The 16,771-nt window shown below is 37.8% G+C and overlaps 1 protein-coding gene across 1 annotated transcript in view; it reads left to right on the top strand.

Annotated features, from left to right (window-relative positions):
- Positions 1-1,117, top strand: part of FOXG1 (forkhead box G1) — a 6,152-nt gene extending 5,035 nt beyond the window's left edge. Inside the window, exon 3 of the mRNA XM_006889991.1 lies at positions 9-1,117. Within this exon, the coding sequence (XP_006890053.1) occupies positions 9-1,117 (1,109 nt within the window). The remainder of the gene's footprint in view (positions 1-8) is intronic.
- The last annotated feature ends 15,654 nt before the right edge of the window (positions 1,118-16,771 follow it).

Genomic DNA, 16,771 nt, shown 5'->3' on the forward strand with positions numbered 1-16,771 from the left:
GACCAAAGCGGACGGGCTGGGCGGCAAGGTGGAGCCGGGCGGCGGGCCCGGGGAGCTGGCGCCCGTCGGGCCGGACGAGAAGGAGAAGGGCTCCGGCGGCGGGGGGGAGGAGAAGAAGGGGGCGGGCGAGGGCGGCAAGGACGGGGAGGGGGGCAAGGAGGGCGAGAAGAAGAACGGCAAGTACGAGAAGCCGCCGTTCAGCTACAACGCGCTCATCATGATGGCCATCCGGCAGAGCCCGGAGAAGCGGCTCACGCTCAATGGTATCTACGAGTTCATCATGAAGAACTTCCCTTACTACCGCGAGAACAAGCAGGGCTGGCAGAACTCCATCCGCCACAACCTGTCCCTCAACAAGTGCTTCGTGAAGGTGCCGCGCCACTATGATGACCCGGGCAAGGGCAACTACTGGATGCTGGACCCGTCGAGCGACGATGTGTTCATCGGCGGCACGACGGGCAAGCTGCGGCGCCGCTCCACCACGTCGCGGGCCAAGCTGGCGTTCAAGCGCGGTGCGCGCCTCACCTCCACCGGCCTCACCTTCATGGACCGCGCCGGCTCCCTCTACTGGCCCATGTCGCCCTTCCTGTCCCTGCACCACCCCCGCGCCAGCAGCACTTTGAGTTACAATGGCACCACGTCGGCCTACCCTAGCCACCCCATGCCCTACAGTTCCGTGTTGACTCAGAACTCGCTGGGCAACAACCACTCCTTCTCCACGGCCAATGGCCTGAGCGTGGACCGGCTGGTCAACGGGGAGATCCCGTACGCCACGCACCACCTGACGGCCGCGGCGCTCGCAGCCTCGGTGCCCTGCGGGCTGTCGGTGCCCTGCTCCGGGACCTACTCCCTCAACCCCTGCTCCGTCAACCTGCTCGCGGGCCAGACCAGTTACTTTTTCCCCCACGTCCCGCACCCGTCAATGACTTCGCAGAGCAGCACGTCCATGAGCGCCCGCGCCGCATCCTCCTCCACGTCTCCGCAGGCCCCCTCGACCCTGCCGTGTGAGTCTTTAAGACCCTCTTTGCCAAGTTTCACGACGGGACTGTCTGGAGGACTGTCTGATTATTTCACACATCAAAATCAGGGGTCTTCTTCCAACCCTTTAATACATTAACATCCCTGGGACCAGACTGTAAGTGAACGTTTTACACACATTTGCATTGTAAATGATAATTAAAAAAAATAAGTCCAGGTATTTTTTATTAAGCCCCCCCCCTCCATTTCTGTACGTTTGTTCAGTCTTTAGGGTTGTTTATTATTCTAACAAGGTGTGGAGTGTCAGCGAGGTGCAATGTGGGGAGAATACATTGTAGAATATAAGGTTTGGAAGTCAAAATTATAGTAGAATGTGTATCTAAATAGTGACTGCTTTGCCATTTCATTCAAACCTGACAAGTCTGTCTCTTAAGAGCCGCCAGATTTCCATGTGTGCAGTATTATAAGTTATCATGGATCTATATGGTGGACGCAGACCTTGAGAACAACCTAAATTATGGGGAGAGTTTTAAAATGTTAAACTGTAATTTGTATTTAAGAAACATTCGTAGTAAAGGTGCCCAGGAAATTATTTTTGCCATTTATTGTTTTTGTCTTTTTCTTTAAAAAACTGTTTGGGTTTTTTATTTTTGTTTTGTTTTTAGTTGGTTTTTTTTTTGTTTGTTTACTTTTAGACCAAAGATTGGGTTCTAGAAAATGCACTTGGTATACTAAGTATTAAGCAAACAAACAAACAAAAGAAAAGTTGTTTCAGTTGGCAATACTGCCCATTCAAATGAATTGGAAGGGGACAAAATTAATGATTGCCTTCAGTTTGTGTTGTGTATATTTTGATGTATGTGGTCACTAACAGGTCACTTTTATTTTTTCCTAAATGTAGTGAAATGTTAATACCTATTGTAATTATAGGTAAACTTTGCAAATATGTAACCTGTGTTGCGCAAATGCCGCATAAATTTGAGTGATTGTTAATGTTGTCTTAAAATTTCTTGATTGTGATACTGTGGTCATATGCCCGTGTTTGTCACTTACAAAAATGTTTACTATGAACACACAGAAATAAAAAATAGGCTAAATTCATATATATCTTGAAACTTTTGTCTCTTTTATTAAATAGAGCTAATTTTTAAAAGCCCATTAAAATGATAGGAATCCAAAGGCTTTTTCAGCCAATCTGAGATTAAAATTGCTCCTTTGATTTTAGCTTGAGACTTTTAAAATGAAAACCATATTTTTATCCATTGTAGAATGAACGTTAACAAGGAGCAGACTATTTATTAAACACTAGCTTTTCAAACAAGTATAGGCTTTTTAGCCAATATCTTTTAAGTTTCTGTGGATATAGAGCAAAAGGAGATATAATTTAATTTTATGTGCATAGTTCTATACCTTGTGTTTATCTTCAAATCAGTTAATAGAATGCTTTTATATATTTTGTTTCAGGTATCTTGTTTATAGAACTTGATAAATTATAAATATGTGTATATGTTAGATAGAAATAAATATAATGCACACATATGTAATATATATAGACACACAGATCTTCAGTTCAGGTACAATTTGAGCTATGAATGCTGCAAACATTTTTGTTTAAAATATTTGTATTTATACTTTCTAAGTCAGCATTTATTTTTGTGGCTGTTTATCCACAATGAAAGTTCTAATAAAGATGTGCTAAAGTTTCATTATAGATTTTGCTGAAATTATCACCTGTTGTAATGACTTGCAGATTATGTTTATATTTTATTTTTAAATGATAAAAATTTAAAATTCTAGCTGTTCAGAAGTAAAATGCCTCTTTTTAAAAAAAGAATTTGAAAATGTAGAGGTATTTATTTGATCCCCTTTTAAGTATGTCTGTATGATTTAATTGAGAGATTGATTCCTTTACATTCATAATATTAATTTGGCATATATATAAAAATTAGTAGATATCATTCATATATATCATTATATATGAAATCTAAAACTTAAAAAAAAGTTTCAGGCAGCCAAAATGCTGTAACTATAGAAAATTATTAGAAAACTTAAGTACAAGGTTTATTAACTAATTGGATCCTGTGGTGAATCTGTAGAGGACAAGTTGTTGATTTGCTACATTTGTATAGTCTGAAATGTATTCTGCAGTAATGCAATAAGCTGGATACTTTTTACAATGGGCCCAGTGAAAAATAATCTGTCCCCAAGATGTTATTGGCAAACACTTAGAGCTACTCAAGGGGATGCTAGGGGAAGTATTGCAGAGAAGTAAACTAACTCACAAAAATTTGAAATTGAAATAGAGTTGTTAATATGGAAATATTGACGGTTGACAAGCTAGAATGGAGGAGGGAGACTTGAAAAGAAGATGATTATGTTAAAAAACAAACAAAAAGCTCTTCATCAGAGAAAGAACTAAGAAAGATAGGGGCTAAGAAAATGAATAAAGCTCGAACCAAATGTGTACAAATGATGAATATAACAAATCCATTTAAACTAGACATGATTTGATTGGTATGAGAACAATTTTTACTAGTGTTTCAGGTTTCTTTAATAGTTCAGAAAGAAACAGGAACAGTCCACAAATTATTATTTCAATAGCCAATTCATATTAAACAGTAATAATCCAAGTGAACAGAGTTAAAGGAAATCCCTATTACATAACAGTGAACAAAAATAGCTCAAAGAAAGGCATGTGTTTATGTTGACATAGATATGATGTATTATTTTTGCCTTAGATTTTATTTGGGGATGAGAATGTAAATAGTATATGGGAAATACAATCTTTCTGCCAACCATAAGGTAAATAGAAAGTTGAGGTAAAAATACGTAGATATACAAGAAAGATTTCTTCTATCAGTATTTTCTTTTCCTGGCTACATTTCAAAATATGCTTATTTGTAATAATAAGGAGTTGATTCCCAGATAATAGTAAAATAGCATTTCAATGAAGAAATCACAACTCTAAGATTAAAGTAGGATTGATTTATTTGAAATAATAGGAATTAAAGACAGGAATGGAAGTTCTGCTTGGACACATGTCCAAGTTTCATATATATTGGATGTGATTAGAAATAAAGACAGCTTGTTTTACAAGCATCTAGCCATCAAGAGGGATATAGAGGGAAAAGTGTGTTAAGGCCTTTGATGCCAAATATGAACATTTCAGATATCTCCTCTCTTTGAGCATCCCCTAAATTTTCTTCTCAAAAGACATAAGACCGTCGCTGATGGCATATATTTGTACATTAAATTGGTTGTAATGTTGTATTGATAATTTTTGTCACTAACCTTTGCCAGTTAAAATTAGCTTATGTCAGAAAAGATTTTTAAAACTTTTTGAAGTTTTTATCATATAGGATTATTTTTAATGAGATCAAAGTTTCTTGAAGTTCTTCAACTGAAAGTAATCACAACATAAAATTTGAAATCCGGAATTTTATTTCTAGATGTATTTTACTTGAGTTTGTCTGATATAAACAAATTTAATAAGATTAATATATAAGTACAGTGAGAGCATTAGTTATACTGAAACACTGACAAGATCCTCCCATTTTTCTCAGACCTTTTATATATCTGGGTATCCAGAGAACATAAACTCCAGGTCTAACAAGATTCAATAAAATTATCATTATGATTATAGAGGCTTAATGAGTTTCTGTGATTTATATAAAATCAAGGATAGAAATGTTGAAAAATTAGTCTTGCAGTATATTGATTTGAGTATACTTCAGTTGGTGGCTATTTTACCCGAGATAGCGGGCTAATTCAGTATCTTTTCAATATACTTAGAACTCTTAACTCTTTGAGTATGGTGGTGGTTCTTTTTATATAAGGCATTTTTAATAACATTGTTGAGGAATTTGCATGCATCGAAATAATTTTGCTTTGGAAAAATTTTATGAAGAGTTAAAGTGGCTGGATGTGTTTAAGACTAAAAGCACATTGGAGAATTAGGCTAACAAAGGGTGAAGGTGAAGATCATTAGAGTTTTAGAGCTGGCTGAGATGGTTGCTGAGGTTGTGTAACTGTGCTTAGAGGGCGGGGTTCCTGTGCATTCCTACTTCACCAGATAACCTACCCCCAACGCCACTCCAGCTTCTGCCAGACTGATGGAACTCTTCAACAGGAAAATCTGCGAAGCCATTCCATCAAGCAGGGTAGGTCAAACTTGAATTAAAATCTTCCCTTTCTCCCTTACCTCCTCCCACTTGAGGCTAGATTGCAAAGATGTGGAAAGAATAGGGGTCATCTAGATTCTCCCTTTCAGGCACGCACATGTCTGCATTCTTCCTAAGAGCTGCCCTTCTACCTACCTGTAAGAGTTCAAAGCTATCTTTCACAGTGCGTGTTTCTTTATTTCCAAGTGTGCGTGTGTGTTCTCTTTTTCTCATTTCAGTCATTCCCTTCTGTGCTCCCTCTAGCGCACCCCCCCCCCCAACTACCAGCAGTTAAAATAGTCCACCTTTTAGGTTTTTTCCCCTAAACTGACCTTTTACCCTCTCAGTTTTCTGGAGTCTTGTCCTGAAGATGTAGGCCTTAGGGGTTCTGGGCTGGTGGAGAGGTGATGTGGTATTTTGTTTTGAGTCTCTTTTTCTCCATCCCAATTTCTCTTTTCCCCCCTCGACCCAAGACTCAAACTGGCGTGGTCCGAAGGATGGCGGGGGAAGAGACAAGCCATGGGAGCATCTATTCCTCAATGGCGGTAAGTGAAAGGGGCTTTTTTGAAGGGCTAGGTGGGTGTGAGGGCTTGGGTCTCAGTGCTGTGCCTAAGGTTATAAACCGTGAGTTGGAGGAAACATTTAAGGAAATAACTTCGAAGCAGCTCGCTTCCAACAGAAGTACCTAAATGAAGGCACCATTTTCCCACATCAAAAGAAAGTCATAATGAATCGTCCCTCCACTAAACAGGGTGTAGAAGCGACAAAGGGACATGGTGAGAAAATAAGAACTTACATACAAGAAGAGTAATGAAAGAACTAAGTTCTAGGATGCAAAATAATTTATTTCTTGGAAATATGGTCTGTGAGTTTTGTGGCTGCATCGAGAATGTGCTATCATATTGTTATTGTTTCAAACTCGGAGCTGTCTGCTCTAAGAGAAGGCTTGCCTCACTAAAAAAAAAAAGTTTGTTTTTGCTTTTATACTTTTGTTTGTTTTGTGGTAGATCGCTCGCTCCTCCTCCCCTTATTTTCTTTCTTAAAATGTCAGCCAATCCCATAGCAGGTCCTTGACTCACCCGTGGTTGTTCACAGGTTTTTGCCTATGGTCATGCCCTAAGGGACTGGCCCAGGTCGAGGCACACACACCGTGTGGGTGTGCGTGGGTGGCTTCTTTCCAGCGTCTTGGGAAGAGTAGGGAAAAGAGCACTCTTCTGGGCTTGACTTTGTCCCTGCTGGGAATATCCCAGCTCCCAGCTTTGGGAATCTCAGGCAAATAATTGAATCTTAATACTCACTTAGGAGACATCTTAGGAGACATGGAGTGTGGGAGAGCCTTGCTGTCCCGAGAGTGGCTACGAGCGCGCGCGCCTTACACTGCGGTTCCTTCGTCCCAAAGCGAATCAGGGGCTCCTGGCCCTCTTGGCTGTTTCTCTTCCCTGACTCTGAAGAGACTTCAGTGGAAGTCAGCAAGGGGGGGCGGGGTGGGGGCAGTGGCAAGGCTTAAGGTGATTGTGGCAGGGCCCCGGACAGTTTTGTTTTTTCTGGTTGGAATCAGAGACGGCTGCAGCGTCAGAGCGCGCAGGCGGCGGGCGGTCTGGGCTCGAGAGCAGGAGCTCCCGGGCGAGCCGCGGGGACTGCGGCGAGCGTGAAGCTGGCGCTGCGCGAGGAGCAGCAAGGTGAGGGCGCTCTTGCCCAGGACAAGCCGCACTTTGCTTTAGGTTGTAATGCCAGGAAAACTGATTCCAGAACGTTGGCTAGCTCGCTTCACCCTTTTCCTTCTCTTTTTATTCTTCTACTCCCCTGCCCCTTCCCACCAAAAGTTGTTTCTTAATATGTACCTCCGTGCAGTTTCAAATCCCAGCACTTTCTCTGTTGATTGATAAATCTGTCCTGTTCTCCTTAATAGACTGCATTTTCTCTCTTCCCTATTCCCCTAAGGCTTTCTAGTCCGTTTTCCTTCTCCACTCAAACCGGTGGTCCACCTGAAGGAATGAGGATTTCTTTAGCACTACGAACAGACCTGGGTTCTGGTGTGCTGAGACACAGGTTCTGGTGTGCCGAGCATCCAGTGGGCAGTGATTTTGTATCTTAGAAGGACTGAGTAAGGAGAGGGCAGTGCTGTATAGCTCCCAGCACTCACTTGCCGCTCAGCTCCCACCAATTTCGATGCTTCAGCATCTTCACCAAAACTTGAGGTAGGCAGAAATTTTGAAAGTGTTAGTTATCAGAAAAGATATTTTTAAAAATCTTAACTCTAGAAATTACAGAGGTGGAGGAGAGAGAGAGAGAGAGAGAGAGAGAGAGAGAATATATAATTTGTTTTACTTTTTTTTTATGTAGCCTGTTACTTAGCACTTAACAGAATATAATCCTCTTGCCTGATCCTCCTTCAGCTTTGGCTGCTCCTTGACCGTTTCTAACTTTCAAGCTAACAGGGAAGGAGGAAAGCACACCACAAGTTGCAGGATTGGGAAATTCATGTCTGAATGAAAGGAGTGTTCACGTACCAGACACATTTGGATATACATTGTAAGCTTAGTTTGAACTTACTTGCCTAGCACGCCTTCTGATTGAGGTTTAAGAAGCCTCCCTTTCCCTCCTTTTCTTTTCCTAGTGTCATATTCTCTGAATAAGAAAGGTTTAAGGTGCAAACATACCTTCCATCAACTCGGTCTGTGAAGGAACTTTTTATTCTGTTGATTGAGCAAGGTGACAAAAAAATACTGTGAGGTGAAAGACAAGTTTTTCCTTAATTCTTTCATTTACTCACTGCTCTTAAATGTAATAACCTGATCCTGGTTGTTTGAATTTGGATTTACCCTAAGCAATGACTGATAGTATTTTCCTTTTGGGTCTAGTTGCCCCTGAATTCTTGTCCTGAATGAGAAGGTCAAAGAGAATATTTGGTTACATAATATTTTCAAGAATAATAAAAAATTATATTTATGAGGTGGAGATACTATGTAGAGAAACATTACTTTAAAGAAGTGGAATCTCTTAAGGGAATGACCACAATAGATTCATAAATGAAAGTAAAATTAGCCTTTTTGTTGACAAAGACAACAAAAAAATAGACATGATCTTTTCACTACTCTTTCAGAACCTAAACACAATTTATTAATAATGTTTGCTAATTATCAATTCTCTATTCTCAGTGATAAAATTACTTGTGAAAAAAAATCTTCCATGAAATCTAAAATGTTGCTTTGGATCTGGATTTTAAGAAATCCAGACTATGTCTTCATATATCCAGAGTATATTTATTTATGAGTCAGGCAGTCATTTCATCATATGAAATAATTTTGTAATAATAGAGATGCTATCCACCCCTTGCACATTTCTTATTCAGGCATAGGTGTGAGAACTTACACAGTCTGTTGAGGGAAAGACATTTTTCTCATTTATTTTAACAAAAAGCCCAAAGAATTTTAAATGCAAAAGTATTACAGTAGTTTTACAATCTTTTCAAATAATGAGCACTATTGTGTGTTTTTCCTGTTAAAACGTGCTGAATGTATAATTAGAGGCTGGATAAAGGTTGAGAAATTCAGAGCCAAAAGAAGGTAGTAATTTTATTATTTGATACTTTTATAATTTTTATAATTAATGATGTAGTTTTAAAGTTTGCCAAAGCGTAAAAAAAAAGTAGAAAACTCCTCCCACCCCTTCAAAAGTACTGTATAAAGTAGAATCAGGTAGAACTGGCAGCAGAGTTTAATTATCTACTTATTTATTCATTCATCTCAGTAATAGTAATGGTATTAATGGAGTTGAAAATATATACTTTTAATTATACTTTGTGAGCTCTGATTGCAGGTGGGAAGACTAAAATCGATCATTTCAGCATCGATAGTGTTGTCTATGACTACATTGATTTGTGTTTATGCAGAGGCTTGCAGTTATTTACTTACATATTTCAGCATCTGCCTCTTGATTATTATCGCAGGTTGGTTTTAATGAAAGAGTTTATATGGGAAACACATTTCTTGACAGATCCATTTTAAGTGAACCTGATAGTGAATTATGGCAACTCAATGAGTTTACAAAATTACTTATTCATACTTGCTTTTTAGCAATTAGGAAGCTGGTTTTGATTAAAGCCTCATGCTTCTTGAAAACTCCCATTCTTCTCTTCACACATTGTATTAAGGTATTGCAATAAAATGGAAAACAAATGATTTTGTGATGTCTAATATGATAGAATAAATCTAATGAATGAAAGTGTAATTTTCCATTGACATGGCTAGGTCTCTATCATAACAATGAGGTAGCCCCTTGATTTGCTCCATTTCAGCTGAGATATCAAGGAACAGTGACATTTAAATGAATAAATAAGGCTTCCATTTTAAAATATCTATTAATTCTAATGTTATGCTGGGTTTGTTATCCAAAATAAGACATTCAGGATACCTTGAGTATTCATCAGATGTATAGATGCATTCATACAATTTGTGTGTGTGTGTACACACACATATACCCCTTGCCAAGATAGGCATTTTTCTTTAGCTAATATTCCATATGTGAATGTTATGTATCCTGGCTCATTTGAATAAATTAGGAAAGTCAAATACCTGGGATTGTGTCTTTTATAACCTTAAAGCAATAGTAGGAAAAAGCATTATTTTTTATGCTTTCTTATTGCCACTACTAAGTATTAATGACATTACTATTTATGGTGATTATATATTTTTTAAATTTTTATTGTGATTTCAGTGGAGGTTTAGAGCACAGATTCATATTCCATTCAGCCATACATATTTTGCTTTGTGATATTAATTAAAGTCCCTTTAATATATATTTTAGGTAGTCCAATTTATTGAGGGCAAGTTCATCTTCATGGAATAGAATTTTTCTTGTAGTTTAGAGGATGGTTCTTCGCTTGCTAATAGTATAGAATGCATTAAAAAATGAAGGGCAACAATCCCATTTGCATCCTTCACTACCCCCCCCCCATATTTCCAAAGAAGATAGAAGAAAACTAAATTCTTCTTTGAGAAGTATAGGGCCTTGAAGGATGGAAAATGAGAAAATTAATTCATCTCCCATTCTGACTAGTTTTCTTAAAACTACTTATCTTGCATCTGAGCTGTTAGAGGTGGAATCGCACAATCCAGTGGCTGCAGGCAGAGGGCAGGAGATGCTGAAACGTCAAGATTTGCAGGTTAAAAGGAGAAGCACAGTTATTTATTCTCGTTTTCTGTCCTTTGCCAAGCCCATAGAGTTATCATAATTGCACGGAGCCTTGGCGTTCTGTAGAGACTGAGATTCCAGGGCACCAGCTAAAACAGGCCTTGCAGCGAAAGCGTGCTCACCCACCCCTCCCTCTGTCTTCCTACGCAAGCACCAGCTCTTCTTCACGTGCACTGGGCTAGTGGACAGTGTTGACTTGAATTGCTCTCCTTCGCTCCAAGCCTTTCCTGTGAATGAACCCGAAAACACTCGACAGGTCGTGAATAATCGTTTTAATGAGTGTGCAAAGCGTGCGACGGGGTGCACTGAGCTGTCGGGTTAAACAAACAACTTGTACTCTGACCAAATCCGATTGTTAAAGTGCAAAGTGATGTCAGTACCATTTCCATTGCCCTTCGGAAAACCACAGATCTGACACGCGGGAGTCCAATTTTCCCCATTAATGAAAAATAACAATATTTTCCAACCGTGTATGTGATCTTCTTTAATATTAAGCTGAGCCAAACAAAAACCTCATTTGAGAATCAGGCTAGTCTACTGCCTGAAAAAGAAAAAAAAATCTAAAGACAACTGAAGAAGAAATCAGAGCAAATATATTCTGGGGCAGGATTTATTTTGTTAAACCACACACAATTTTTAATAAATATGTAAAAATGTCTTACCTCTATATATTTGCTTATAGCTCATCTGAGGAAAATTGAGTTCACTGTATCTAAACAACTGGATTTGTTCATCTGATCATGTCCTAAAGTTTAGTCTGGAGGACTTTAAGGACTTCTTCCTATGTGAAATGTAATTAAAATAGTTGCTGTTCAGATATTAGCCAGTGAGAAAATGAAGAGAGAAGTACATTTTACTTTTATGCTTTGGAGGAAAATAGTTTGGAAAGTAATGGACAAGGAACCCTGATTGTTCACCATCTAAACCAGTAAGAGAAAGCACAAGTGAGCTGAGCTGTTGAAGAAGCCGTACCTCTTCACTTGCATGAGTAAAAATATTTGTTGGGTTTCCCCCCAAACACCATGTAGTACCTTTTCCCATTGGATTTAACAGTATAGTCTTTCTTGTTCTTTTATTTCACGTTTCTAAATCTTAAGTGTAAGATAGTGTAAAGAGAAAACAATTAAAATATCTTCTATACATATTCCCTAAAAAAGTTTGTAAAAAAGAGGAGAAATGTGTGAAATATATCCTTTGCCAGCACATCCTATGCATATATTAAAAGGAAAAGCCAAGATGCTTGGACATCACTCTGTTAGTTCCAAGCAACCAGCTTCTTAAATTCAACAACTATAAGAGAAGATCAGAATTTATTTTTTTTTATTAAATTAGGAGTAATTGGTCATATTTTTTCTTTATTGAAGACAGAAAACATATCTTGCCCTAAAAATCTGAAAGGCAATCTATTATAATTGTAATCAACTTTGGAGAAATCAAATGGTAGAGACGTGATAGTCTCAAACATGAAAGCTTAGTATTTGCTTACTTAATTCTTATTGAGTCTATTCATAGTTACCTGCTTTTCTGAGCATTTATTTCACATGAAGCTATGTCAGCATCCAAGAGATAGCAATTAATGAGTTCATCTATCTGAAACATCTAGTTACTGTGCTTGATAGGATGAGAATGTTCTTGTGGAAGCCACTTTAATTTTGTGAATCTGGCTGCTAGTTTATATAAATCTGGGTCTATTTATCCCCAGTTTGGCAAAATGGATGTCATCGAAATTAAATTAACATCTTCAAATGCTGGAGAAGATAATCCAAATTTTAAGAGTGTATTTGATAATTTGAATTGCTATCTAGTCAATGTCTGTTTATAAAAAGAAAATCAATTTCTAATATTCTTTATTTTTAAAAAATGACAAAAAATGACTCAAAGATTAGAACCTTTTTTTTTTTTAAATTTGCTTTAAATATTTTTAGGCCCACAACAGTCTGTGCAGTTATTATCTAAACAGATTTCTTCTCTGTGGGCTGACTGAGTTGAGGAATTTTCGGAGTCACTGAAAGAGCTGCATCCATTTCTGTTTTAGATGCGCAAACAGCAAAGCTAGAGGGTGCGTTTGTTTTCTGTGTATATATGTAGTTAAAGAACTACACTATCAAAACATTAATTATATTTGAAAGAGAGCAGAGAGCTGTTTGTAGAGAGAATTGCATTATTGAATTTATATTCCACAGAAATCTCTCTGTAGAGTAGGCTGAAATTGTATACCTGTCTCATATGATGCAACACTTAAGAGGTACATAACAAGAGTACAAACATGAATAAGGCAACGTTGGTGGGAAGTGATCTTAGATAGTTGGATATTCTAGAGCAGAAGTCATCTCTATAAAAATGCAAACCACATGAAGAACACATGAGACCTTTGTTCTCTGACAACAGGGCAAAACTCCCAAAAAACAAAACAATTCACTGCAGAATTTTATTTCCTTTTCTAACCCAGTAAATCACAGAGTGATCCTAGTTGAATCTTTGAGTAGAGAGGGAGCAGTTGAATGACTGAGAACATTTCAGTGATGGCAATTTTTTGCTCCCCAAATCCTGTTTAATTCATAGCTACCAAGTTTTTTTATCGAAAACTTAGATTTTTGTCTTCTAAAATCCTACAGTATTATGAATCACTCCTGATCGTTTTTAGTTTTTTTGCTTAATTACTAAGATTCAGCTTTAAATTACTAATTCACTAATTAATGAACTAGTTTTCATAAACTTCTATTGAATAGTGTTATAGTTGCAATAACAATAAAAATAAGGCTTATTGCAAAATTTAAAAAATGTTACTACCACTAATAATAATGCACATAATAATAGCAGAAACAATTATAATTTTTCTGGCTGACAGGATAAAGGTGAAATCCATTTTAGTCTGAAATTTGTGTTTCACAGATACAGTCAGGCATTCTGCTGATTTCATGTTTGGCTGGTGAAAATAATGATCCTTTCCTGTTCACGTCAAGTTTCCTAATAGATTTCTTTAGTTTAATATATCTTTTCAATAACACGGAATACTTTCAAGTGCACACATTCCTCCTTACTTTTTATGGACTTGTCTCCTGCAGTCACCATTCCCAAATAAATCAATCACAGTTCAGGAAGAAGTCTGGGAGCAGATAAATGAGACTTCCAGAATTAAAGGACTTGGTACCTTCCACTTGGAGTTCTATGGTGAGTGGGAAAATGATTATATGTGGGAAACATATTCACAGAACGGATGAGTTGAAGAAGGTAAAGTCTTGTGAAGCCAGAGAGAACACAGGACTTGAGAAACTCAGAAACAAGGCAAAGCACAGTATTAGGGATTAAACTCCCCTTGTTGAGTATTTTGATTCCTTAAATGATGGAGAGATGGAAAGGGAGCAACAAAGGGAAAGGAGCACAGGTGGAGAGAGAAGAGTAATGGAAGAAATCAGTAGATGATAGTGTTCCAGAAAAGCTCTAAGCCCATTTTCCTCAGGAAGAAGGAGAGGTGGTTCATCAGTTGTAAACCTATCAAGATTTATTAATCTAGATAACAACTATTAGTACCTGGGACCAGACTTTAAAGAATCTCCCAGCAAACCTTTGTCTACAGGAATCTAACTCCTCTCAACCTAAAGTTGTCCTCATCACCCCCCCCCAAAGGAAATAAAAAGAGAATAAAAAGAATGAGTGGGAGAGAATTAGCCTAAATGTTTATCAGGCAGATGTTGAGGTTAAAACAGGTTGTTTGGTAATTGCCTTCATTTGTGAGAGGAAAAAAAGCTGTTTAGGAGAGGAAGGATAGTTATGGGAAAGGAAAGGAACAGCTGAGATTGAAATTCCTTGGCAGCCCAGCAGCGAGGGCCAAATAGAGAAGGAATATAGAAGAGGGATAGTTTGGAGACAAGAAAATATAACCATTAAATATTCTTGCTTTGTTTCATTTTCTTGCAAAAATTGTAGCCCTGAAATCAAGATCTCGGTATCTCCTTCTCTTTCTCTCTCCCTCTCTCTTCCTCTCCTCCTCTCTCTCCCTCTATTTCTATCTTTTAAATGTACACAAAGAAAGGCAGAAATATTAATAGCCAATTTAGTGCTATGGAAAACTTCTATGTATGTCCCATAGTAGTTATCTAAACTGTAGCTCAAGGAAGAAATTTCTGTTACCGTCTCAAGCATCCTTTTACTTTGAACTCTTTTATGGTCAGAGGTTGACCCTCTAATCTTCCCCCCTCCATTTCTTTCTAATATTATTACAAAATAAGACATCACTAAAGATTATAAAAAAAATGAATGATGAGGTTTGATTTTTTATGATAAATTTTCTGATAGGAAGCACAATGTTACCTCCCCCTTTAAAGTCTGCAATGGGAGGAAGCAGTTCTAGCTGCAACTCTGTATGTATCACTCTCTTCTGACAAGGTATCCAAGATTTCTCATGTACTTATACTGACTACTGTATTCACTTCAGCACCTCTGGAAGCAGAACTCATATCTTGAAACTGGAGCTTTCAATACAAAATAAAATTCTAATAAAAATATTTTAAAGTATTTTCTGCTATTGCCAGAATTTGTTTAAATTGCTCTTGAGTATCAAACTATCATGTTATAATAAGAAAATGAAAAGTGAATAGCATTGCCAGTCAATATAGTCTTCAATCATCTCTCTCTCTCCCTTCTCTCCTCTCTGTCCATTCTCTCTCTTGTCTGTCTGTCTGTCTGTCTGTCTGTCTCTCTCTCTCTCTTCCAGTGCTCCAGAGTGTATGGCACTTGAGGATTTGTTTTCTAACAATTTGATCTTAATTATGTGTAACTGGGAATGAGAAGTCAGTAGAGAAATATACATTGTGAAGTTTAGCATTAATATAATGGGCACATTTGATAGAAAAAAATAAAAGCAGTTATTTCTTGAGGTACTAAATGTCTTGACACCCAGATGAGCAGAGTTCATGCAATTACTTTACAAAATTAGTAAACTTACACACCCCAGTATCTTACTATTTAGCCAATGCAAATCATATTTTTCAAAACAAACACAATATTACTTTTTATTCATAGCTATTAGGGTTCTTCCCATCATCTTCCAAACCCAGAAGAGAAGCCACAACTGCAAGATTTTGCTTAGATAATATTATGAAGCACAAGCATTTTCCTCCCCTTGTGCAAGGTTGAAGAATTTAGGGTTGGGTAGAACAAAGATCTATACACCTATTCAGTAAACTAAGATGTAATAATTCCATTTTTTAAACATTTACATTTTAATAGTAAGTAAAAGAAACATGCACATATTGCTTCAAAGTTCAAGAGAGGGTAGTCCCAATTTAAGGAACTGTATTTCAAATGAAAATGGTTTCAAAAGATGCACACTAGTATTTCCTCCAAAAAAAAAAAGATATTTTCAAAGCCCAAAGAATCAGATCTGTTGCACAAGTGTGTTGCAAAATATATTAAAAAAAGACTTTGGGGGGACTTAATGGACAGACTTCTCTTTGAATATTTATGAAAAGCAGTACTCCTTTTAAGTGGGTTTTGAGATAGTCCATCCTGTTCCTTTAAAAATGCAGTAGGAGAGGTTGGGTGAAGGGATAGAGATATCCAAGCATCTTAGATCTTCCTGATAAGAGCAGCTATGATATCTGTAGAATAGTAAGGAAGTCTATGGCTTTAGAACATCTGCACAAGTCTTTTGGTCCTACAATGTTTATTCCCAATTAGATACTTATTCTTAAAACACTATCTTTCCCTTTAGGCTCTTCTTTACAGTTGTGGTTTCATCCACAGCAGCCAGTTTACGTTAAAGTGTGATGCATAAGGATAGGTTTAAAAAGGAAACCATGGACAGGAAACTCGAGTTACTGTCCTATCAATGGATTTCTTACTGGCAGTTGGAAAATAGGGAGAAGGAAGCTCCAAAACAGAAGAGGAGGAGGAGAGCAATATCCTTTAGGTTAGCTTTGGGGAAATGTTAAGTAAAATGCTGCTAAGAAATTGGGAATATTTGAGGAGTTTAAACACAAATCTGCCGGAAATCGTGCTCTGTACGAATGAAAATGAAGGGATTTATGCATATTCTAATTTTCTCTCATTGGCTGCTATTTTGGAGGAAGAGACTTCTTTTGCTGATGGTGGGACTTTTTTGTTCTGCACAGGAAATGTGTAAATGAACACAAACCCTTTTTTCCTCCCTCCCCTTAACATTTCTGTCCTCCATTCTCTCCAGGCTCCCTTCAACAATCAGAGTAGCTAGGGTGCTAAGTTCTTTGCCCATAGATCCCCGTTTCTTCCATTCCTGGAGTAGTGGGAGGCCTGCAGTGTAGGAAAGTGACTTGGGTCTCCTCTGGGTCATTAAACCTTTGGGAATTAAACAGAATTTTCATTCCTAATTTGGGCATTCAAAGAGAACAGGGGGTGGGAGGGAGGCATATGTTTAATATGATGAAAAATCATCTCGAAAACTATTTCCTCCCACAAGCCAA

Source organism: Elephantulus edwardii, unplaced genomic scaffold (genome assembly GCF_000299155.1).
Source record: "Elephantulus edwardii isolate Elephantulus edwardi_28Jun2011 unplaced genomic scaffold, EleEdw1.0 scaffold00084, whole genome shotgun sequence".
NCBI lineage: Eukaryota > Metazoa > Chordata > Mammalia > Macroscelidea > Macroscelididae > Elephantulus > Elephantulus edwardii.